The 25,640-nt window shown below is 30.3% G+C and overlaps 1 protein-coding gene across 2 annotated transcripts in view; it reads left to right on the top strand.

Annotated features, from left to right (window-relative positions):
* LOC145257381 (peptidyl-prolyl cis-trans isomerase E-like) overlaps positions 1-23,346 on the top strand; it is a 54,407-nt gene extending 31,061 nt beyond the window's left edge. For both annotated transcript variants that reach the window (XM_080115658.1, XM_080115657.1), the window contains exons 10-12: positions 11,133-11,208; positions 21,847-21,913; positions 23,235-23,346. In XM_080115658.1, the coding sequence (XP_079971784.1) occupies positions 11,133-11,208; positions 21,847-21,913; positions 23,235-23,303 (212 nt within the window). In that variant the 3' untranslated portion in view covers positions 23,304-23,346. The remainder of the gene's footprint in view (positions 1-11,132; positions 11,209-21,846; positions 21,914-23,234) is intronic.
* The last annotated feature ends 2,294 nt before the right edge of the window (positions 23,347-25,640 follow it).

The raw sequence follows: 25,640 nt of genomic DNA, 5'->3' as shown, positions 1-25,640 counted from the left end.
ACAAAGGATTGTTTTAGAAAAGAACAAACCGAAAACACATTTACTCAGAATAGTCACACATACTTTTTGTTAAGGAATATATGTGTACAATTCAATTGCTTCCTTAGGGTGTAGACGGACATAAGTCTTCCTCATTTCTGAATGGAATTCATTGTAGTAAAGGTAATCATTGTGTGCATACATTTCTTAGTGCGTCTGTGTTTGCTTTGCTAGTGAATAACAAGTTCAACAGGTTCTTATCGTTTCCATAGAAACAGGTTGTGTGTAACAATGCAGATTCTTTATTTTCCAACTTCTTTGAATGAACACATATTCAAAAGATGGTGTTATATTCAACTTTTAAAGATAAACACCTTCGCTTTATTTTGTTAGGATGCAGAAAGATGAGGTTTAAGATTAGCTGGTGTCAACAAAAAATGCTTTCCACCATTATAGCTCAAGAAACATAACAGTGTGACCTACCTGACATCCAGTTGTAAGATTCTGCTGGGAGATGGTTTATTATACAATGGAACACAATGAAGTGTGTAAATATCTCCGCTGGACGATCCGTAAAAAGTTGATTATCAAATGCAGCAGCAAGTGATGGGAACAGTTGGAAATAAGCCATACACCATCCACCATGACTGTGTAATTCCTACAGCTACATACTGAGAAAACTGAGTTATTAAATCTGACCTAGTGAAGAAGAAAGAAGCAACCTTAGTAGAAGTTAATGTCCCCAACAATGCTGGGTTAAATAAAGTTGAGAGGGAAAGAATACAAAATACCAAGTTTTATGTTTGACATGAAAAGAAATTGGAATCTTAAAAGATCTCCATTATTCCAGTAAAAGGAGTAGAAGCAACCAGATTCATGAAAAAGAATTTCAAAAACTACTTGGCAAATGTACCTGGTGAACCAGGTGCAAGAGATATTCAAACAGTTGCGCATAAAGAGACATCTCTCAGTTGGAATGTATGAGATAGTTGGTGAATGTCTGACATCTAGTAGGATACCCCAACCCCAACTAGAATGAAGTGATAAGAAAATTGGAAAAAAAAAAAAAAAAGGGGACGTATTCTTTCGTATTTAATGTATCATATTTTTTCCATTTTTTTTCCATTTAAAATGTAATTATTTTAAAATGTAATTATTTGAAATAAAAATACTATTTAGAAATATCTATTAAGTCAGCCATTTCAATGAATTACTCTGTAAAATAAAATTCTTATCTATAAATAACTTACTTCTGCAATGAGTTTTATGTTGATTTCAATCATTTCGAGCTTGTATCAAAGTGCAGTATCTTTCTTGTCATACAGGAGACACATTTTTGTCATGCCATTGCATTACGATTTCTTAAATAAAAAAATTAATCATTCATTTCAATAATTTAGTTTTTAAAATAAAAATCTTATTTTACAAATAATTTATTCACAAAAATAACTTTACTAATAAAATAAAATCTTTTAGAATATATTTGGGTTTCTTTAGAAACAAGTCAGGTATTTGAATGAATTATTTTGTAAAAATAAAATCATATTCATCACAAATACTTTTACAAAGAATTATTCATTCATTTAACTAAATCCATTCAAATACTTTTATTTGTTTCTTAGAAAACCATTTTAATATTTTAATTAATTATTTCATGAAATATTACTTTTCTGACCAATTGCTATTATTTATGTATTATTCAGCCATCATTCACTTAACTCCTGGACAATGCTGGGTGGGTAGAGCTTTTCATGAGATTGGTATCGTTTTGAAGCTCAACCCTTAAGACAACAAATATCGAAAAATTGGCTAAAAACATTAATTCCTTCACCCGCAGCTGGGCACTTTTCTACAAGTAGGAATCGCTTTTGTTGTCAATATTTTCGAAAGTCATCCACTCTTTTTGATTGACTAGCCTTAATTTAAACCTTTGCCACTTCCGGTTTGGAGATGGACGCAATGGCAAAGACATCACATTTTTTTTTTCATGTTCTTTTCCTCCTTCGCGGTACGGGTTCAAGCCTGCCTACTACCACTTTTTTTTTTTTGCTCAACACAGGTAACACCGGGCACCCAGGCTAGTTTCTAATAAAAATAAAACTATGTGCTAAGCACAAAAGCATTTATTTACATTTCCCTCATGCTAACAAAGTTGAAGTATTTTCTTTATTACCAAAGTGCTCTAAGCCTTTTTGCCAACTCTAGTCTATAATAATTTCTTCCACGGAAGATAGCTGATTTTTGGCCCTACATTTTTTTTTAGTCCTCTATTTTCTTTTTCTTCTCTTTCCTTTTTTTTTTTCTATTTTTTTCTTCCACTTTTTCTTTTCATTTCTAGTAAACTAAGGGAATACCTGTCCCAATATGGGTAAAATTAATTCCTCAAATAGAGCAGTTTGGCACCACTTTTATATCTTCTTACAAAGATCAAAACATAGTACTATTAAATCTTATGTTTAGTATCCTTATTCCAGTTTTGATAAAAATCCATTACATGATTTAAATTTTTTTTAAAAATGTCTCAAATTTAATATTTTAATCGCAAGAAGTCTTAAAAAGAAATTGAAATTCAGGAAATCTTGCTTAATTGTTTTGTAATGTTCATGAATTAAATTTAATACAAATCTTAAATATTTAAATGTTTAAATGGGACGTTTTTCCTATTTTATACCCTCTAAAAACACTTTACAATACCCCAAAGAACCTGAAATTTGGAGACTATTAATTATTGTCTTAATATCTATTGTTAACATTTCACAGAAATTGGGGGTACCTGAATAAAAATTTCCCACCCTCTCTTTATGCCCTTTGTATGAAACTAAATAAATTAATTAGTTAATATTAGCTAGCCTAGCAGGTGTGCCAAAATTCATGATCATTTAGTTTATGAATGAATCTTGTGCATCATTTATCTCTATATAAATAAAATGAACTCATTTTTTCCCGTCTGATTTTGACATTAATAGGATTAAAAATCAAGATATTTCATGCAAATATAATATGCACAAACGGCAGAACAATATCTGAGGTGTGTTATAGGCTTATTATTTCTCAAATTCCTCGATAATCTTAGATTTCTATACTTTTTCTGCTGAGAAGTCACGGCCAAAATCGGTTAAGATCAATGGAAGTGATAAAATATTTTCTCTCTAATAAATTCCTCCTCCCCCTGCCACCATTTAACACCGTTTGGGGATCGTTCACAAGGAACAGTTGAGAAGAGAACACCGGTTTGGCTTCGTAGTTCTTTCATGTGAAGTTATTTAAAATCACTAAACTAAGCTGCAGTGCTCTGTGGCGTAGTGGTTAGCATGCTGGACAATTCACATTATATTTTATTATATTTTCACGTTCGTGCCGACCTACCGTAGTCGGTTTTTTTTTTTTTTTTTTTTTTTTTCCTAAACAACTGGAATGGACTTTTCTTGGTGGCCGAACTGTTAACGTTGCAGATGTTTTTTTTTTTGTTTTTTTTTTCACACTTCATTTTCCTACTTTTACTCATGACTCTGGGTTTGATCCTTCCTACTTACCTACCATAACATTTTTTAAAACTCCCCCCCCCCGTCCCGGAAACAAACACTCGGGCAACGCCGGGTACCCCCGCTAGTAAATTTATATAAATCTATTAACATTTTATACAAAGATTTTATACAAAGATTTCTAAAACTATATTCAGTTTATTGTCAAATAAATGACTTCATTTTTTTCAAATACATTATTTTCTAGAAAAATGGTTCAGAGACCAATGAAAATGCAGATTTCCTTTTTAAATATACATTTATTTATTTAAAATTCAAATTACCAATCCATATAAGAGTTTTTATTAGAGAATTCCAGACTATATCTTTTTTTTTACATGACGTTATTAAGCCATATAAAGTCTTCTGTTGTTATTGAAGATAGTGTTTTTTTATGACTAAGCAGTGGTTAGTGCCTTGGTAATCACAAGTAATTAAGTCTTATAAATATTTCTACTCTTTGTAAGTATCGTAATTGAGGAAATATAAAAGTGGATCAGAGACCAACCAAAATGCAGATTTCTTTTGTTAAATAAACATAACTATTTTTATATTTCTTCAGTTATGATGGTTTTAAAAAAAAAAATTAAATATAAGTTTTGTTAGTTTTTTCTGATGAAGACTTTTACACAAGACAAAATTTTAAATAATATGTTTATTTAAAGCCAAGAAATCAATAATAAAATTTTAATAATATGTTTATTTAAAGAAAAGAAATCTGTATTTTGATTGATCTCTGAATTGTTTTTAGATTTTTTCAATTTATATTGCTTTCGTACACTGGAGATACTTACAACACATTATTTTCTATTTCTTGCTTTTAAAACATCTTTCAGGCAACTTCATAATTCCATATTAGTATTTTTAATCTTTCATCATGCAAGAAAAAAACTCATAATTCTATTTTTATATTAATAATCTAATACATAAAGTTATCTTATTGGATTTTTGGGAGATTATCATATAGATAGAAATTAATCTAATGGATGAATATTTGATTCTGATGAGCCTATTTTCCATTAAATAATGTAAATATTGGACCATGTTCTTTTAATTTTAGTTTCTTTAACTTTTATTTCGGTTTAGAAATTTTCTTAAACTATTTTTGACTAATAACTATCAAAATCATATTTACAAGGATTGTTCTATAAGTAATCTATCCTATTTTTTAACTAATAAAAAATTAAAGTTAAAGAGCTATGAAGATTTAAACAGAATACCGTTTGTGCTCCAGAATTTATTTTTTTACATAGTCACCACCATTCTTAATGCACTTTTGCCAGTGATGAGGTGATAACTGTGCATGAGTGCCCAAAGGGAGCTTTGTCACATTTCTGTTGCCACTCTGAAATCAATGAACCCTTCTCCTTACTGTAGACATCAACTGCATCGGCTTTTTAAATATTCAACAGGCACCAGTGAATGTTGATCAGTTCAATTTTTTCTACATGGAGGAATTTAATGACACATCTCTGCTTCTGACACACGTCCATGACAATAGTTGCTTTCTTAGTCTTACACCATATCTTGTGCAATATCTGCAACAGAGAGATGAAACATTCAGGTCATAAATGCACAAGTTCAATCATCATAACAATGCAATTTGCAATCCCCTCTGATCCATTCAGGTTGAATAATAAAATAGATGTTACTATTGAAATATCCCTCATACACCAAATAATTACATTAATGGAAACTGCATACTGTTCACCAAAGTGATTTTTCTCTTGTTCATTCTCGCCCCTTCTGCTTGGATCAAAGTGTAGTGTAGTATCTGTTTTGTTCTTGACTATTAATATTTACAGAACTCATACAAAATATCATAAGACAACATTATTATTGTCTTCTTAATTAATATGTACTGCATTTTACTTGCAGACATCGGTACATATTCTGGAATGAAGACAATGTTTTGATTTCATATATATGCTTAAAAATGTAAAATAAGTTAACAAATATAATGAACATTCATGGATGGATCAAACCAACTTATGTGAATACTTATTCATGTATGTATGTGTTAGAATTTAATTCTTAAAATGTAGTCTTAATGGAAATAAACTGAAAGATATCAATATTTACATAGTAAGTGTTTTACACATTTGGAATTTTACATTTATAGTAATGAAGCATTTTGATTGGATAATGATCTATATTGACTATCCAATGAAAATAAATGGTGCATCCTGTATGCAATGACTTCTACTGAAAGAATTATTGAGTCGGATAGAATATGGAATTGATTGGAATTTTCAGATGTAATGTTATTTTAATCTAACTTGGAGAATCCAACTGACTAATCTTTCTCTCAGATTTGTTTCTCATTTATATTCAGATAATCTTTTTTCTGTTGTTTACTTTGATTTAACTAGCATGGATTCCCAGCGTTGCCCGGGTGATTGGAGGTGTGTGTTGAGCAAAAAAAAAAAAAAAAATGTGGTAGTAGGAAGGCATGCTCACTCGTACTGCAAAGGAGGAAAAGAACGGGGAAAAACCATGACGTCTTTGCTGTTATGACCATCACCAAACCGGAAGTGACATAGGTTTAAATTAAGGCTAAACAATCGAAAGGAGGAGATGACTTTCAAAAATATCGGCAAAAAAGGCAACCCCTCCCTGTAGAAAAGTGCTCAGTTGAGGGTGAAGAAATTAATGTTTTTAGCCAATTTTTCGATGTCATCTGAAGGGTCAAGCTTCAAAATGATACTGATCGTGTGAAAATTTGTTGCCTCTGTCGAAAATTTTAGGCAGGCATGCAAACATACATACATAGATTTATATATTGGTTGCTCAAATTTTCGACCCAAACTGATTAAAAAGCTTGCCCTATCTCTGAATCCCCTTTATGTAAAATTTCAAATGTTTAGACCAGAAATTGTCTGAGTAATTTGGTAAAGACTGCAGAGGTCAAATTTTTTTTAACTTTGACCCCAATTATGACCCCTTAACATTTATTGTTTTGGGCTCAAATCAAGTTATTAAGTTAGATCCATGTCCAACGAACCTATATCTAAAATTTCAAGTGTTTAGACCCAAAATTGTCAGAGGAGTTTGGTAGAGTTCTCAAAGGTTAAATCGTTGAACTTTGACCCCTTAACAGCCAAATCTCTGGCCGAAAACAGATTAAAAGATTTTCCCAAATCTCAATACCCTATATATCAAATTTTGTAGTCTGTAGACTTAAAATTGAGAGAGTTACTGTGTAGGGAAATGTACACACACACAAACATGTTCACTTTTATATATATATATATATATATATATATATATATATAGATAGATAGATAGATAGATAGATTTCTTAGTATTTCATCATTTTGAATTTTATTTATCCTGTTTTATATTTTATCCATATTGTACCACTTCTACTTTACCATTTCACACCACCCCAGTAGTCATGCATTCCCCCTCTTTTGTCAAAACATACATTTATGATAAAACACTATCACTGTCAACTTATCATAGGGCAAAGTTTTGCAATAAATCTTTTACAATTTAAGTTTATTTTTACCTTGTTAAAAATAATTTTAAAAAATTAAAAAAAACAAAAAAAAAACAGGTTTTTTTCTTTTAACTTTTACACAAATTTTCACAATACCCACAATACAAAATGTACCCTGGTTTTACAGGTTTTACAACTAAATAAAAATCAGTTCTTTCTTTTATTTTAAATGAATTTGCAACAAACCATTTTCTCTTTCTGCCAATATAGATAAACGTATACATATGAAGTTTTCTCCATGTAAAACAGCAACTTGTAAGCAATTCGAAGACAACAATGCCTGGCATACTTTCAGTCGCCTACAACTCTACCTAACTCTGTCTCGTCCTGAGTTCATAATAGGTATGAAAATCTGGATTTATCAGGCACTTGTTCAGATGATCCTTCTCTGTGGCTATGAAACCTGGTCAATGAGAGCTGCAGATCTCAAAAGGTTGGTAGTGTTTGATCTATACTGCCTCTGCTGAATTCTGTTGATCTGCGGGTACCATTTTGTCTCCAATACACAAATTTGTATGAAATGCAGGATCTTTCCCCTTAATTAAGCGCTTTTAAAGAGGAGACTTTGTTCATCTGGCCATACTATCCACCGCAACACAAGTTCATCCATGATACAATAGCTCCAGAACTACTCCAAGATTGGCAAAGGCGCCCATGAGGCCATCAAATATGACATCAAACCTATCTCCAATCCATAGATTTATGGTGTTTGCCACTGGTCTTGGAATTGGCTGTCCATAACTATCTTAGCTGTTGCGAACCGCCGTATGTGGTCTGTATTCATCCAAAACACTGCGTTCTACGGAAGAAGCAAGTCGACCCATCCTTGGTGAATACCACCAAAGTCGTCAATTCGAAGACAATGTATCATTTTCTCAACTAAAAAAAATTATTGTGTTTTGACGGATTTAACTTCACTTTTAATTTTTACTAGCATGGCATTGCCCGGTTGACATGACATTCCATTTGACCACACCTAAGAATATTAATTTCATCATGGGCAACAATTTCAAAACTAAAAGAACGGATAAAAACATGTAAATGTAATCATCCAAAAAAAGAAGTTCATGATACCCTATTTTGGCAGAAGGGATACAAAGAAGAAACTGTTCTCTGGATATTGAGCACGTTTTGTTGTCCGTGTTTTAAAAAGAGACCCCCCCTCCCTCGAAAAAGAATTAATAAAAATAAATCAAAACAACTTTTGTTTCAATAAAAATAGCAGCGAATGACCGAACAGTTGAAAAAAAAATTAACCAAACGTGTGCGTAATATGCATTTATTTTATTTTTTGTAAAGGGGCTTTTTTTCACTGGCTTTTTTTTTTTTTTTTCGTAAATAAAAGAAATTTTCGATTTGCTTTTTTAAGGTGGGAGAGCTTTTTAGATTTGCCTTTTTTTGAGGGGTTGGGGCTTTTTTGTTTCTAAAAATGTGGCTAAAGTTTAAATTTGAAGCTGTCAAACGAATGAAATTTTCCAGTTTATTCGAAATGTTTTATTTATTTATTTTTTCTGTCTACACGGAATTATTTTTTCAAGCTAGAAACTTATTGAGATTACAAAATTATTTTATTTGGTGAAGAGTTTATTCTTATGTTTTGAAGTTAGTAGAGGGAGATAACTCTACGTCTTTAAAAAAAAGTCCATGTCGGAAATAATTCCAAATAAATCATATATATTATCAAATAAATTGTTATTTAATGTTTATTAAATAACAATTTTAAATAGAACACTTAAAACAGTTCTCTCGCTAGAAACATTAATTAACATACCGCTATTTAGTAAAATCGATTTTCCTTATTACAATATGCAAATGAGTTGGCCTCTTAATTGTATATTTTGCAAGAATCATACTATATATAGAAATAAATGAAAGAGTAAAGTAGTGGACCTTTTCTATATATTTATCAAATTGTGAACAAACAAACAGACAGACAGGAATACAAATTTATATATATAGATTACACACAATTTTTGATGTTTTTATTTCCATTAAAAGTAATGTTTTAAGGATTTTGATTCATCATCATCATATTTCATTTAATATCTGTTTTACTTGCTGACATAGTAATAATAAAGTATCATGCGTAGTAAGTTAGTCAATCCAAAGTGCTCAGTATCCTGGATAGAGCAGCTTTGAATGAAGGCCACATTGCCTGGGGAAAATAACATTACTGTTTCTGTTATACTATTTTATACAAGAAAATTTCTTCAGAGTTGCCTGGGATTTTAATAGTAACATTGCAGTATTTCATATGGGAAGCAGTCTATAATAATCAAAAAGTGCTTAATATTCTAAATAGAGTAGGTGTGATTAAATTCTGCATTGTTTGATCAACATCATATATTCCAATTATTATATGAGAGTGAAGACAAGAAATTAGGAAATTCTAGGGAGCATTAGTTGTCAGTGTTGTATGGAATCATTAATTGTAAGATTTCAGTATTACTTTTAGTAAAGGATAGTGAATCTCTCTATGAACTATTGACTTTATCAACATTACATATCTTCTTCTTAATATTGTGACACTGAATTGGGGAAGAGAGTAGGAGTTGAGCAGAATTATTTGATCTACTCAATGTTGTTGAGGATCATAAATTGTAAGATTGTAGAAATAATTTTGCTAAGTGGTATATATTAAATCTCCTTTTATCTTCTTGACATCATTTATCTTCAGATGATTGTGAAACAGGATGGGAATTGGTTGTGACCTTTTGTTTGACTTTGCATTATCTGGGATCAATAATCATTATCAACATGGTTTCTTTTTATACTTTGATTTTAACCATATGTTTGGCAGTGTTGTGAAAGCTGCCTTACGAAAATTACAGAAGTATATTTGGTATGTGAAAGAGAGGCGTAATAGGAATTTTTGTTCTACTTTGCATTGTCCAATAAACTTGTCAGGAGGCGGATCATAACAGAATTTTTTGTTCTACTTGAAGTTGTCTAGGAGTAATAAATGCAAGATTATAATTACATTTTAATATGTTTGAACTATTTTCATTATCAATATCATTTCTCTTCATATCATTGTGAAATTAGGTATGGGAATTGAATTACCCAGCATCAAGAATACCATTGTATTTTATACTCGACGTTGTTAAAGACCAATAAATGTAAGATTATGGTATTGCATTTAAAATGGAAAGTTCCAGTAAATGGATTACGTTATTATTTTTTTTTCTCTCTCTTTATCTTTCTCTTTTCCTGTTTTTCTCTTCTCTCCATCTCAGCTTTATTCATTTGGATTTGGCACACATATTTCAAATGATTTATGATGTAAGTAAGAAGATATATACACATGCATGCCAGCAGCATTCACTCTAGGCAGGGTCAATTGGCTTCTTCCATAGGAGAAAGTATCAAGGGAATATTAAATTCATAAGTGGTCCCTAGTTGCAAAAGAATAGTCAACCTCTTGTGTATCAGCCATGTTTGTTTTTTTTTATTATTAGCTCTCTAAATAAACTTTGAACATTTTTTATGCACAAAAAGCTAATTTTATAAAAGTGAATTTAAAATATATCAGTCAATGTTTTCAGGGTGAAAAAAAAAGTATTATAGATTAACACCTTTCACTATACATATATCCATCCCCAAACAGAAATGCGATTCTACTTTTTTTAGTTGATTATGTAAGAAACTGGTAATACATCAGGAGGTCAAAGTTTAATCCTCTGTTCAGTCATAGCAAAGACTTAAAAAGAAAATAGTACTTGATAACCCCCAATCAGCATTTGAATTAAAAAAAGAGTACCAAAATCTTAAAATCAAACAAAATTACTCACATATTATGAATTATCAAATTCCACACTAAAAATGTGTTCTCAATTGTCTGATTCAGGTTCAGCAGTTTCTTGGGTTCTTTAACAACTAGTTCAAAATAAAATGGCATTAGCATATCTATTTGGTCCTTGATCTGTATATTTCACGATTCATACAAGACATTGGAAGAATGATAGCTGCTTGTAGGAACAAGTCCTGACAAACCACTTGGATTATTCTGTATAATCACAATGATTCAAACAAGCTACAACACTCAGTCATTTTATATTTTTTGAATGAATTGCAATTTCAAAAGTTCAGTAAACAAGAATCCATTTTTATTTGCTCCGTTTCTTTTTCAGGTATTGTTTCGATGGCAAACTCTGGTCCAAATACAAATGGGTCACAATTCTTTTTATGTACAGATAAAACAGACTGGTAAGTAAATTGCATGAATAGCATAAATTTCTATCTTTACTAATTTTTATTTTGTATCTGCAAAAATGGAAACTTTAAAGGTTGTAAATAGAAGCTGGCAGTAATCAATACTTTTCAAGTGAAGTTTAGATGTAGTTCACTGTGTGCAACTGTTTATCTGTGATGATTCATAACAGATGAATCTAGGATCAGCTAAAACACCATATGAGTAGATATTGCATGGAATATTTTACTTTAAATCCAGTTGTTGCTAGAATTGTAGTTTAGCTACACATTATTTAAAGTGTTGAGAAACTGAAGAATGAAAAATGGGAAATACTAGACATCATATACTTATAGCTATTGTTTTGGACATATAACAACAAATAATCACCAGTCACTTTTGTATTTCATCTGCGGTGATCAAATGATCTCATTTATTAAAATGGGTGTGGTTGATGATAACTTACAAACCAAAGTGCAGGCATCATACAGATTAGATTGAATCAATATCTTCAGGCAACGTAATTATTAAGATTTCTGAAAAAAGCTTATCTCAAAGAATTAACTTGATATTTTAATCTAGTCTAAAATTAATCATTGTCAATATTTATCAAGAGATATAGTATTTAAAGTTCCGAATTTTTTTAGATGAGGACTGATTGTTTATATTATTTGTATTGATCGGACTATTGTTCTCATCTTCAGTGTTATTTATGCAACGTTTCCGTCAGATTGTTCTTCGACCACCCTTAGAAATGTTGGTTGTTGTTTAGAAAAGAAAAGAGAAAAGTTACTGGTTTCATAGATATTTTCATACTCTGTATGTTAGTCTTTATTTTATGGTTATTGTTTCGAATTTGTAAAAAAAAAATTGGTTGACATGAGGGAGGCAATTCTAATAAAGATCAATAGAAGATTATCTCGTTTCCGTCACCAAAATTTTAAGGGTGTACAATGTTTGTTTTTCTCCAATTAGAGGCTCCCAAATGCTACTAAAAGCTAGGCTTGGTCTGCTTAATAATTTTTTTTTTTAGCATATGTGCTACCTCCTTAAGTTCTTGATATAGTATTTACTGTATTGTGTTCATAGTAATTATCTATTCTATAATAAAGACCGATGTGTATGTGTGTGTTTTGTTAAAATGTACACTTTTGCAAATATTTTCTAGTCTTTATGTATAGCAATCCTTTTTTTTAATCAGAAGCTCTATTAATGTGAAGATATAATAACAGAGCATATATAAATAAGTAGCGCGATTTTGCTATGTTCTAAAGTTCAAGGGTTTATTAATCTTACCAGGGTTTTTTTTTTTTTTCAAAATAAAAACTTTGCTGCATTTTACAGATCTACTTTGTTCACACAGGATAATCAATATTTCTATGTCAATATTGGATATTTCTTCTATGGACTAAAATAGCAGAAAGTTTTCGAAGAGAAGAAATGCATAATGGTGTAATATGTAAAATTCAGAAAGAACCAAAACAATCATTGCCTGTGGGTTGCCATCTTGCTTGTTTTTCTGTCGAATATTAACATGCTAATATTGATTGTTATCTATGAACTAAACATCTGTAAAATGTACCAAAGTTTTTATTTAAAAAAAAAAAAAAGTGATTGGTAAAATGAATAAAATCTTGGACTTTGGAATTAGCAAAATTGTGTGTTTATATATATATTTGGAATTCTGTTATTTTGGGAGGTGGGTTTCTATGAATATTACATTAAGTGTTTTAATTTTCTGTTTTTGGATTTTACATATCTTCCCTTTTTTCTCCAAATTATTTTTTCTTTTTTTCATTCCATACCTTAAACTTTGTAGTAGTTTTTGAGGAATATCTGTTCGCCGCTGAAGAGTTTTTAGTGATATGAAGAAAATACCTTCCACTATCCAATAAACACATGTAATTTAGGCATCTGTCTAAAAAAAAAATTATGAGTGTGAATTGATTCCATCTTTTGGCATTTGGAACGAAAGCTAATGGTATCTATATGGCTTAATCACATTGACACACTGGTTCTAACCAGATCATTTAAAGTTAAGCAATGATGAGCCTGGCCAGTACCAGATGTGTGACCATTTGGGAATGTTAGATGTTGTCTGTGCCGAGACATAGAAATTTCCAGGTTGATATCTAGGAGTGCATTTAATTAACCGAGAGATATGCACCCTCAGTCTTCATTAAGACATGCATCTAGGCGAAGGAAAAACTCTGCTGTAAAATATGAAGTCTACTGGCTGCTCTGTCTTGTGGCACTGACTGAGATCAGCAGTTGTAACAATGCCTTCACTGCTATAAACAAATCATCTGTGTGGATTGCCAAACAAAGTTGTTGTAGCAGACCCCATCTGTCAAAATCGACAGGAGTATCTATCAAATATACACCCATGCACTTCCCTCCAGTTACACAAAAGTTAGTGAATAAAACAAGTGCATTTTCTAGCTCCTCCCTCAGTTGAAACTGTTTCAAATGGCAAGAGGAAGCAAAAAAACAAATAATAAGACAGATAATGACCTCAGACTTATCTCATCACTTAAAATGAACTTGAGAAAAAATCCATTACTTTAAAATAACAATTGTGGATGTTTTTTTTCTTTAGTTCATCAGAAATGATTATAATAATTTATGAAAAACTAAATTCCTGATGTACATTATGATTTTATATGAATAATTCTAGTAATATATCTAGATAAATAGCAAGTGCAAACATTGCCAAAACATTATTTTTCAGTTGATTTTGATGTAGAGTATATAAATAAACAAATAAACAGGTAGTTACTGAATCGATTATTGAAATTTCAACATTTAAATATTTATAAAAATTGTACTTACAATTTAATATGAGCATAAAAATAATGAAATTATATTATTTTGACTATTATACCATGGCCACCATATCCTAAGCAGGCCATTCTATTAAAGTCACATGATCTGCTGACGTCATGGAATACATGAGGTAATGTTTCTGTTTTAATTCTCAAAGACGCCATGTGATTGCATTATACCAAATTGTTAAGGAAATTACAAAACTGGTCCAAAAGTGACTGTATTTTCTTTTCCTAAAAATAAGGAATTATTTTCCATTTGGGCACATGCAATTAAGAGAGAACTTCTTGGGAAATCCAGTAAAGTAAAAGATAATTTTAAAAAAAATGTATTTAATTAAAATCAATTTTCAAATATATTTTTAAATGAGTTTTATTTTTTTACAATCCATTTTCTTGATAATATAGTAGACATTATGTTGAATTATTTTTCTTTTAACTGCATATTTTCTTATAAGGATCTAGAAAGATGAATTTTTGTTCAGAAAGTTGTAAATTAATTTTTTTTTAGTTCTTTTTAACTTGTTATATAAACAAATAATTTTTACATGAGATTTCCTTTCAGTTTGTTCTCTTAATAATAAATAATATTTTTTATAGAGTATAATCTATGTATTTTGGATATATCTTCAGTTTTCAATATGGGGAGGACAATAAACTTGAAAATTTTAACCCAATCATGACTTTACAATAAGAGTTTTCATTTTTTAATTTATTTCTTTTAAGTTTATTAAATTCCCTGAAAACTTCTTTTTGTTTGTGTGTATAATATAAAAGAATGTTTGAAGTTCATTGTTTTTGTCAGGAAGATTTTATTTTTTTGTTTAATATTTTTCAAAAGTAATTCCAAATCATAATCATAAACATATTTTATAAAAAAACATTCATTTATTTATATAGTTATTCTCAAATAGTTTTGAATTTTTTGCATCAACAAGTTTTATAACACTAACAAAATTGATTTACTAACTAGTTTTTGGTATTTATAAAAAATATGGTTCGTGCTGAAAAAAGAAAATTATTTTTTAGAAAGCTATTTTCAACAAAATTATCAAACAGATTTTTCTATAAGTTTGATTCCAAAAAAATATTTTTGCATTAGTAACTTAGATTATTTATTTGAATTTAAATCATTTCATTTCTTGTAATTTATTGCTGGTATCATTTTTAAATTATTTATCATTTAATTTCATTTTTTTAAATTATCATTCATTTCATTTTTAAAACTTATTCAGTTTCATTTTTAAAACTTATTTCTCGTTTATTTTGTTTTTAAAACTTATTGATCATTCAATTTCATTTTTAAAACTTATTGTTCAATTTCATTTTTAAATCTTATTCAATTTCATTTTTAAAACTTATTTCTCGTTTATTTTATTTTTAAAACTTACTGATCATTCAACTTCATTTTTAAAACTTATTTATCATTTGATTTGATTTTTTTAAATTATTCATCGTTCGATTTTAATTTTTTTTAATTATTTATTATTCTATTTAATTTTGTTAAATTATTTATCATCTGATTTCATTTTTTAAATTATTTATCACTCAATTTTAATTTGTTTATTCCCTAAATTCATAATTTAGTTTTTGTAGTTTTTGATTGTCTCCTGCTTTAAACAGGCAACATTTTGCATACATATTGTTTTTTTTAATTTATATTGAATAAAGTTCAGTTTCAGTGTAAATCGAATCATGTTCCTTTTTTTGTTAATGTTTCTTCCTTTTCTTTTTTAAATGCAATTTGTTAAGTAAAAAATGAACCAATTTTAGTCTTTAAAATCCGTGAAACAACATGTTTCTTTACTTTTAACATGTAAACATACAGCTTTTCCTTTTGAATTCTTGTTTTCCACTTTAATATTGAATAAGTTAGGTTTCAGTATAAATTATGTTCCTTATTTTCATCCCATTCAATGCAATTTTTAAGTTTTCTAATGTTTTTTGTAAAAAACTTATTATCGACAATCTGACTGTTTGACGGATCATGCTTATTTTGTGCATGATATCATTTTCAGTGATTAGGCCTCTCTTTTTACCACAGCCATGACTGTACTCATCTTCAATACTATTCTTAGAATGTTTCAGTCAATGTAACCTCCGATCTTCTTCAGGTGTATCTTATTGAACTCTGAAATCTGTATGGAATTTCAGATGAAACATGGTTGTAGCTTACTCTCGTTCCATCAACCATTACCGAGTAGAAGCAATTTGTAATTGTAGTCTTAATATCACCCGCACTGAAATATGAGCTTTCATCATTCAGAAGACAGTCACTTATTACTTAGCACTTTGTCCTTTCTAACACAGGTCCTTATGCTCATAATATATTAACTTTTCAAAAAGCAATTTGCCTAAAATATTTTTTGGTGATCAAACATGATTCTTTTCAAAATACTTAAACGTTTTCCCCTCAATATTTTTACCCTGCTATCTTTAAAAATCTATTTATTTTTGATTTTTTTAATCTTGAATTGCTTTCAAAATGTGTTTTTGCTTCAGAAAGCTTGGGTTGAAAATTATTTTTCTTTTGATAAAATATTTGTTATTAAAAAACAATAAAAATAAATTTTTGAATTCTGATGTTACACCCACACACACCTTGGAAAGTCCAAGCAACTGATTTCGCTCACAGAAAAAAAGGATGCCAGGTTATTCCTGTCTATATTCATGTAGATAGCATGTATGAGTCCAATTTTTATTTCATTTCAATTTGGCTCAGTATAGTATATGAATGTATTTTCATCTATCATGGACTTGTCCCAATTTTTTGCCTCGTATATCTGTTTCTCTGCCACAATTAAACTGTGAAGTCTTTTTTTTTCTGCTGACCCAAATTTTCTTTATTTATTGTATGTATATATTATTTTTATCATTGTATTTTGGAGCATTTGATTTTATTGTATGTATTTTATGTGAATACAATTGAAATATTTCTGACGTCCATAAATTATGGTATTAAATAAGCTTTCTATAGATGGATTGTAAAGTTTGGATAATTTTGTGCATATGACTAGAATAAATGTGAAGTTTAGGTGACTGAACATAGTTGTAAACTGAATTTGGGGTCTTACTGAGTTTACATGGTCCAGTAATGTTTGACTTATTTTAAAGTGTTTTCTTTTTAGTTAAATTTTTTTTTAGTTAAAGACATCACACCATTTTTTTAAAGAAGGAAAATTAAAATGGTGATCTCAATTGTGCCATAATTGAGCTTCAATAATCACTCAAAAATTGTAACTTAATCAAAATATTAGTAGAACATTATATTTTTGCATGATTGGTGATGTTTATTCGTCCCCCGATTTATCAGAGAGGGACCTATATTTTCCATGGCATCCATATGTGTGTCCATTAGTCAGGACGATTGCCAGATAACCGTCCATTAGATTTTCCTGAAATTTTGCCACAAATTATATTTCATTAAATAGAAGTGCACAGTAAAAAAAATTTTTGCGAAAATTCCCGTTGCGTCCGCAGAGGTTCAAAAGATGTAAAAAATGGCTTAAAATGACACGTTTTGCCCCATAACTTTTGATCGATCAATTAGATTTTTCTGAAACTTGGTCAGTATGTGGAACCCATTGTTCTTAATATAAATCTAGTATTGGTTGCCCTGGCAAAATTCTGGTTTGCGTCCCTGGGGACTTTCAGTGCTAGAAAAAACCCTTTTTGTGGCTCTTTTTTCATATTTCTCAACAAAAACTTGATGTCTGACTATATATAGTGGTTTTTCATATTGGTCAATTCAAATATACATGTTAAGGCCTGAAACGACACTGTTATCAATTTACACTGAGATTCGGCATCCCCAGGCGCTCAAAAGAGGTCAAAAATGGCCAAAAATGACACTTTTTGCCTCATAGCGTTTGATCCATCCATTAGATTATCCTGAAACGTGGCCAAAATGTGGAGCCATTGTTCTTAATATTAATTCAGTATGGGTGACAATGACAAAATTCTGATTCGCATCCCTCTGGGACTTTTAAAGCTAAAAAAACATGCCCTTTTGGAGTTCTTTCTTCATATTACTCAAAAACTTGATATGTATGTCTATATAATGGTTTTCATGATGCTGAATTCAAATATACATGTCTTAAGTCATGAAACTGCATTGTTTGTCCATTTTCACTGGGATTCGGCATTCCCAGGAGCTCAAAAGGGGTCACAAATGCCCCCAAAATTGCAAAAAATGACACTTTTTACCCCATAACTTTTGCCCCATCCATTAGATTTTTCTGAAACTTGGTGAAAATGTGAAGGCAACGTTGGCCCATCATACTTCTCACATTCATCATTTTTTCACTATTTCTTGTGGTGTCATCTCACATGCCACACCAGAGAGGGACCATGCACGCGCAACTTGTTAAATGTGTTTCTATCAGCATTTTATCTAATTTTAGATATTTGATTGATTATCATGGCTTGAATGAGATTACTATTTTGTTTTTTTATTTTCACTTGGCACTAGCTTTATTTTTAATTAATTTTAAAATAAGTTAAAAACTTATCCAGATAATTAGAAGAATAACTTAGTTTGCCTTTGATAGAATTTATTTGTTATATTTTTTCACTTTTTTTTTTTTTTGCTTTGTTGTCTATTCTGGAAAATCCCCGCCAGTTTTCAAAATATTGCATATCTTATTTAGTTAAGAGAAGCACACACACAAAAACACATTGAGTAAAACATAAAAATATAAATATGCTAACTTCATATAAAAGTTGTAATATTGTATCTGTCTGAAAATTATAAAGGCAATACTCAATGAATAAGCACATTCAAGTATTAACAATAGCAATCTCCACATGCTCGTTGTTTTCTGATGATAAATTACAATTTTAACCACAGGGGTTCACAAAAATAAGAGTGGAGTTTTTATTTGAATTTCTAAAATACATCAGTGTTATTTTATCCTATTATTTTACCTGAAGTAATCTTCAGATTTTTTTTAAATTTGAATTTTAAAGAATCTTCTTTGAAAAAAAAACTTGAATGAATTTAAAACTAATTGCTTCAAAAATCAAAATTAATGTGAAAATTAAAAATAATTTAAATATGAGTATAACTCCAAAAAAAATGAAAATATTAAGACATTATATTGTTATTTTTTAAATTACTAGAATTATAAGCCTATTAATCGAAATTCTAAGATATATTAAAACTTCTTGCTTTAATGTCAATAGGTAGTTAAGCAAAATAAATTGTTTTAGACTATTAAAATAATCTCCAATGTTATTAATAATGTTTACTGATCTATTTATTTTTTATTATCATTTGTGTTTCCATTCATGTTTTGAAACCTGACATAAGTTATAAATCTATGACATCACACCATTTTTTTAAAGTCATGTTTTCAGTCCAAATAGCTCAGTTGGTAGAACCTTAAACTGAAGATCTCAAGGTTCAGTTTTGATTTCTAGTTTTGTTATCCAGTTTGCTTAGAATTATTTACTATTAATGCAATATTCTCCATTCCTAAAATAAGATATTTCAAAATGAGACAAATTCCATGAAGTATTAATACTATTATATAACAGGAATTTTGTCTATGTGTGTGAGTTCGTTCCTTATGGACTCCTAAATGACTGGGCCGATTTTTATGAAATTTCACATGAAGGTACTTTATGTGCCTAGCAGTGTTCTTAGATAGGTTTTGTATGAGAATGTTTTCAATAAATATCGATAATCGAAATAATCTGATGACAGAAGGAACAGCAATTTTGACCAAAGCTAACACCTAACATCACAAGAGCATTTGAGAAGTATTACCACACAAGAAGAATAGCCCAGCATATAAAATCAACAGTATGTCCTTTAATATAACAGGGGTGCATTCGAAAGGAATTTTTCTGTTTAAAACACAATTGCACCATCGTACTTGACTTTTTCGTTTTAAACTTAAATTAAAGCCATTATCACTGCACAAGCACTAAGGCCAGGCATATAAAATCAACAGTAGGTTATTTGATATGATAGGGGCGCATTTGAAATGAATTTTTTTTCTTTAGAGCACAATTGAAGCATGGTACTTGACTTTTGCATTCTAAACTTTAATTCAATAATTTTATAAAATAAACCGTAGGTTCTCTACAATGTAATGTAGACAACAATGTATTGTGGACTAAGTCACTGCAGCTAGGCGTGTGGAGCTTCCTCCCAGTGCACTGCAATAGGTCCCCTAAATTTGATTGAAAAATAGGTGATATAAAGATAGATAGATAGGTGTGTGTGTGTGTATGTATGTAGGAGGAAAGCAGTCAATAAGAGGAAAGTTTCACACGCCTACAGTTCTTGAAACTACTGAAATAGGAGGCTTTTATGGGTCTTTAAGTAGTTAAAATAGTTTTGAAGAGTCAAAAATGGGTCCAAATTGAAAAAATCCTTATACAATTTGTACATTCATCATCTTGGTTTATTTTTATTTTTTAATCAGTGGATATGCGGGTCACGTTGGTACAGTGGTAACATCACCAGCTTCGAATGCTAGTTTTGCTTTTGGTTTCGATTCTAGCTGATGGCACCTAAATACTTTTTTTTTACTTTTGAAATCACAACTCTATAATGATATATACGAAATCTGGACAAATTAAAATGTCATATTTAAACATATTTTACACCCGGGCAAAGCCCCCCCCCCCCCTAGTATTCCTAAAAAAGACAAACTAGCAATATCACGTGAAAAAGAAATGGTGGAGCCAAACAATTGCAGATATGTTTCTGCATCTTCTCAAGGGGAACTGAAATTCACTGGATCAAATGTGACAACAGTAATCTATACGATGGTTCGATAGTAGACTTGTAGAGACACAGAAGAGTTTCAGGTGTAAAAAAGTGTTTGGAGCAACAGAGGAAACTGAGTTTATGAGAAGTAGAAAGAGCAATAGTTCTAAAGTTTGAATCCCCAAGAAATATTTGATGAGAAGAATGATGAAGAAGTCTCTCTCTCTCTCATCATTATTATTTGTATTATTTTATATTATCAATATTACCGTTTTTACTTTTAGTATTATATCGTATTAGGAATGTGTATTTATAATAATACCTTGTTTTTCAGGATAGTAAGTTTAGAAATTTAATTAAAATTATATATAGTGATTACATATACATTGCAACCATATTGTGGGTTAGTTCTTTTTTATGTTGTGTGTAAGTTATGTATGTAGTATGCATTATTGTATCTATAAATATATAGTATGCATTATTGTATACATTGAAACATGTACAGCACAATCAGGTTGGCACACGAGTTCCTGTAAGGTCTTCAAAGTTAAGCAACATTGAGCCTTGTCAGTATTAAAATGGGTGGCTATTTGGGAATTCCCAGTGTTATATGTGCTCTCCGCTTATCTCAGCATTGTTTCCAGTCATTCTTGGGTCTTTCCTTGCCACTGGACCCAAACAATGCTGATTCAGGAAAGAGATCACGCAACCCTTGCCTCACAATTACATGTGCAGCTACCCTTACAGGGGTGTCCATTGTCTCCTGAGACTAAATGGGGACATCGATCAAGGTTATATAATACTGTTACATAGATAATCCATGTTTTCTTTCCACAAAACATGGTCACAAATCACCCAATTTACTGCAAACGATATCATCATCATCATCATAATATTCATTTTACATTTTGACATGTATTTACTTACTCTAAACTACTTGTATGGCCATAATGTTCGTGTGTCAAATTTTTTAGAGTTACTTATAAACGCAGTAAATATTATGAACCTAAAAACTATTTTTTTATTTCAGTCTAAGTATTTTGGCAATAAAGGTACACCATTGATCAAATAATAACTTGTTTTTATTACTTTGTTCTCCATTTTTGTAGGTTGGATAACAAACATGTTGTATTCGGAAAAGTCATTGAAGGAATGGATGTTGTGCGCAAAATCGAGGTATCATATACATAAATGTTCATTTTTAGTCTTGAGTTTTTTTTTTTTTTATTCTTGCATAAAACAGTTTTACTCGGAAATATTTCACACTTTATATTAGCAGGCATACCCAGCGTTACTTGCAGCAAAAGTGTAACCTGTTTCTATTAAAACTTCTATCTCTTCTCTATCTTTCCTTATCCTCCTGTTTTCCCTCTCCCTTTCCCTTCTACCTCTCTTTTTTCTGCTCAGCTTATTCCTTTCAGTGGATATATACATACGCATACATAAATCGTTAGGGAATTAACTCCTTGATTAAAAAAATCAGAATTAGTCCCCGTTTGTTTGTATATAATCTGGCTGGAAAACTGCCCTTCCCTGATGAAATCTGCACCAATTTAAAGTCGAAGAATATAATTTTTCCAAAATTTTATAAATGTAACTGATAAAAAAATACCAACTTTGTGTGCATTTGTTTTGTTGTTTTTTAGTTTTAGCTGGACATACAAACATACACACATATAACTGCCCTTTCATATGGTAGATTATTTTTTTTAGAATTATTAAATAATCTGCAGACAAATACTTTTTTTAAATTGTCTGTTAGATCTCAAAGGTATTATTACATTTAACAATCGTCTTTTAGTTTTTTTCTACTGAAATGCTTTTTAAACATTCATTGTAATGAACATTTGTGCATTTTCCTGGGACAACCGACTCACCTTTTCTGTACAACTCATTAATGGCCTCATCCATTCTCAGTTGCTCAGATCAGGCAGTCTGGTGGTACTGGTTTCCTGACCTAAAATGCATTAAACATTGATGTTATTGTTTTTTCGTTTCCCTTAGCAAAACTCAATCATGTTCTGCAAAGTCAAAAACAAAAACAATTTTCTTCTACAAAATAACCAAGCCAAACACCATGAATAAAGATATAAAGAACTTGAAGCATTAAAAACTTTTTCCAAAATTACTGGATTCATCAGTAAATAACCTGAAAATGGTTGATATACAAAACAACCAAACCATTTTCAGATAGATACATTTCGCTGAGCCAATACTGATATCTGCTTAATTTCAAAATAGTATTTGCACCAGCATAAGCCAAGCAAAAGTTTGAAATAGTATTTTATTTGCTAAATATGTGTATTAAGTGGATACATCCTTAGAATATAAATTTTTTTTCAATGACAAAGCCTGCAACTAATGTTGGTATGTACATATTCTGAATATATACAATCAATTTTAGACATTAAATAGTGTAGCTTTTAATTGATAAGATGTACATATCTATCTTCAATTTCACTTGAACATTATTACAAATTTTTGTTTTTCTTTTCAGAAGTGTGGTTCAAAGTCTGGAAAATCATCGGAGAAAGTATCGATAGCAAATTGTGGAGAATTAGTTTGAAGTGTTTTTAATAAATTTAATAAAACTATTACACCATTTATAATGATTTTCTGAGTTTGAATTTTGCACTGGACATGCATGAACAGCCATAAAGAATAAGAATAAAAGTATATGGTTCTGGATTGGGAGTAAGCGTACACAGAGGTTTTCATTCATTTCTGAATCACACGCGCAGATCATGATTTTATAATCATAAGATCACTCTCACCGTTTTGACATTTATACTTTATATAAATGTTAATTTTAACTGTATTTCTCACAGTTAACATTGACCATGTGTTTTTTTTTCCTTGCTAATGGAGTCAGAGATGGCTTTGTAACCAGGTTTGAATCTCTCAACTGGCTGTAATTGCAACTTTCTGTACTGATGATTCCTAGAAGGATGTATATATATATATATATATATATGTTATGTAATGAATGGCTGGAACCATCATACATAACTGAAAAGAAAAAACTTTAATAAAAGATTTAAAAGAGTGGGCATCGAATAATCGATTGTCTACCGGTTGAAAAGAGGAAGGGCTTACGTCATAAACAGAGAAATCGGACGACGATTTTTTTGTTTACAAAACAAATAAACGTGACATTCCTCGTAAGCTCTGGAATTACAGATATTGGCATGAGTGGGTAATTCACGTGTCGCTGCGTTGAAGACAAAATCGAATGATTTTTTGAGGTCAAAACGTGACTTAAGAACACATGTATCAACCGATTGACAGGACGCGTGGATAGAAAAAACAAAGCGACAAAATGCCAATAAAAACGGTGAATCAGCAGAGCAGAGCAGAGAGAGAGGAGACACAAGGGACAGAACGTCGCTGAAGACTAGATTGTTGAAACGTCATTTTCCCTCCTCAGAGCACTGTGAGAAAACTGCTAACTGTGAACTTCAGAACCACCAAAAGAAAAAAAGACGATCTGTTTTAAATTGTAACTATATTGTAAAATATAATTTTATACAAAAACAAACACAATTGTGACTTACGTCTTTTAATGCATGTTTTTAAGTTACAGCTGATCGTTCTAAGTCGTCAACCGCTTTGTTTTCAGGTTCAACGTTGTTATGACATTTTTGACAATTGACGAGAGGCAAGATAAAGAAAAAGTGCCAGTCTAAGGTGAGATAACTCACTAGTCTTAACTCGTTGTCATCACAACCGCTTAGTAAACAAGTGAACCTACGGACGATCGACGTAACTAAAACTGCTATGTACCGCAGCCAGGGAGTCCTACGCACTATTACGATTTCCCAACCTGGGAGCCACCCCATAATACAACATATATATATATATATATATATATATATAATTATATAAAAGTCACGTTGTTTGTGTGAGTTCCTTCCCCATAGGTTCCAAAACGGCTGAGCTGTTTTATCTTTTGCAAATTTCACACAAAGCTAATTTATATGTCTGGCAGTGTTCTTAGATATGTTTTGTATAGAAATTCATCTAATAAATATCGAAAATCAAAAAAAATCAATTCTTAACAATAGCTTTCCTCTCTTATAGATAAAAAAGAATAATTTTTACAGGGGAATATTTTACATTGCATCAGCCAAGGAGATAATAAAATTTCAACAATCATTTCTTCTTAAAAAAAAACAGATTTATTATAATCTGGAAATATAACTTAGTGCTAGAGCATTCAAATACAGATTGGATCATCTGTTCAAGCCCATGTGCATCTCACCATTTTATTTTAATTTTTTTCTTAATGAGTTTAATATCGATAAAATAAGAGCTACTATTAATGATTAAACTCATCAAATATCAATAAAATAAGAGCTATTTAAAATTGTCTCAAATCATTTCTTCGTTTGCATATTTTAAAACCAAACATTTACCAGAAGTGACTTTTCCAGGGCATTCATCGTCAAGTCAGTATATTAGCTGACGTGATATTGTAAACAAACACAGACAAAATTTGATAAACGACATTATTATTATTATTTTTTTTGCAAATCAGTCCACCAGGCACAATTATTCATCGTAATATATAAAAATCAATAGAGGATTAATTTTATAATAATGTATACGCAATCTGCATAAATTAAAATATCATGTTTAAGCGTATTATACGACTGGGTAATGCCGGGCTGCCAGCTAGTATATATAGATTAGCAGGATCTGTATCCTGGCATTGCTTGGGTATGACCAATGGCAGTTCCACTTCTCACTATTTTGATGGCCTTGTGCCTGACACGTGTGAGATAATAATTGTATTTTGATATGTTTTTGCTTTAAATAATTAAAAGTGTAATATCTATTTTGGTACTCCATTTCATCTTTTCTGTTTTTAATCATTAAAAATTCATGTAAACTGAGGCAATAT

The sequence above is a fragment of the Euprymna scolopes genome, chromosome 3 (assembly GCF_053919585.1).
Source record: "Euprymna scolopes isolate OS-2025 chromosome 3, ASM5391958v1, whole genome shotgun sequence".
NCBI lineage: Eukaryota > Metazoa > Mollusca > Cephalopoda > Sepiida > Sepiolidae > Euprymna > Euprymna scolopes.
This window is presented reverse-complemented; position numbering and strand designations above follow the sequence as displayed.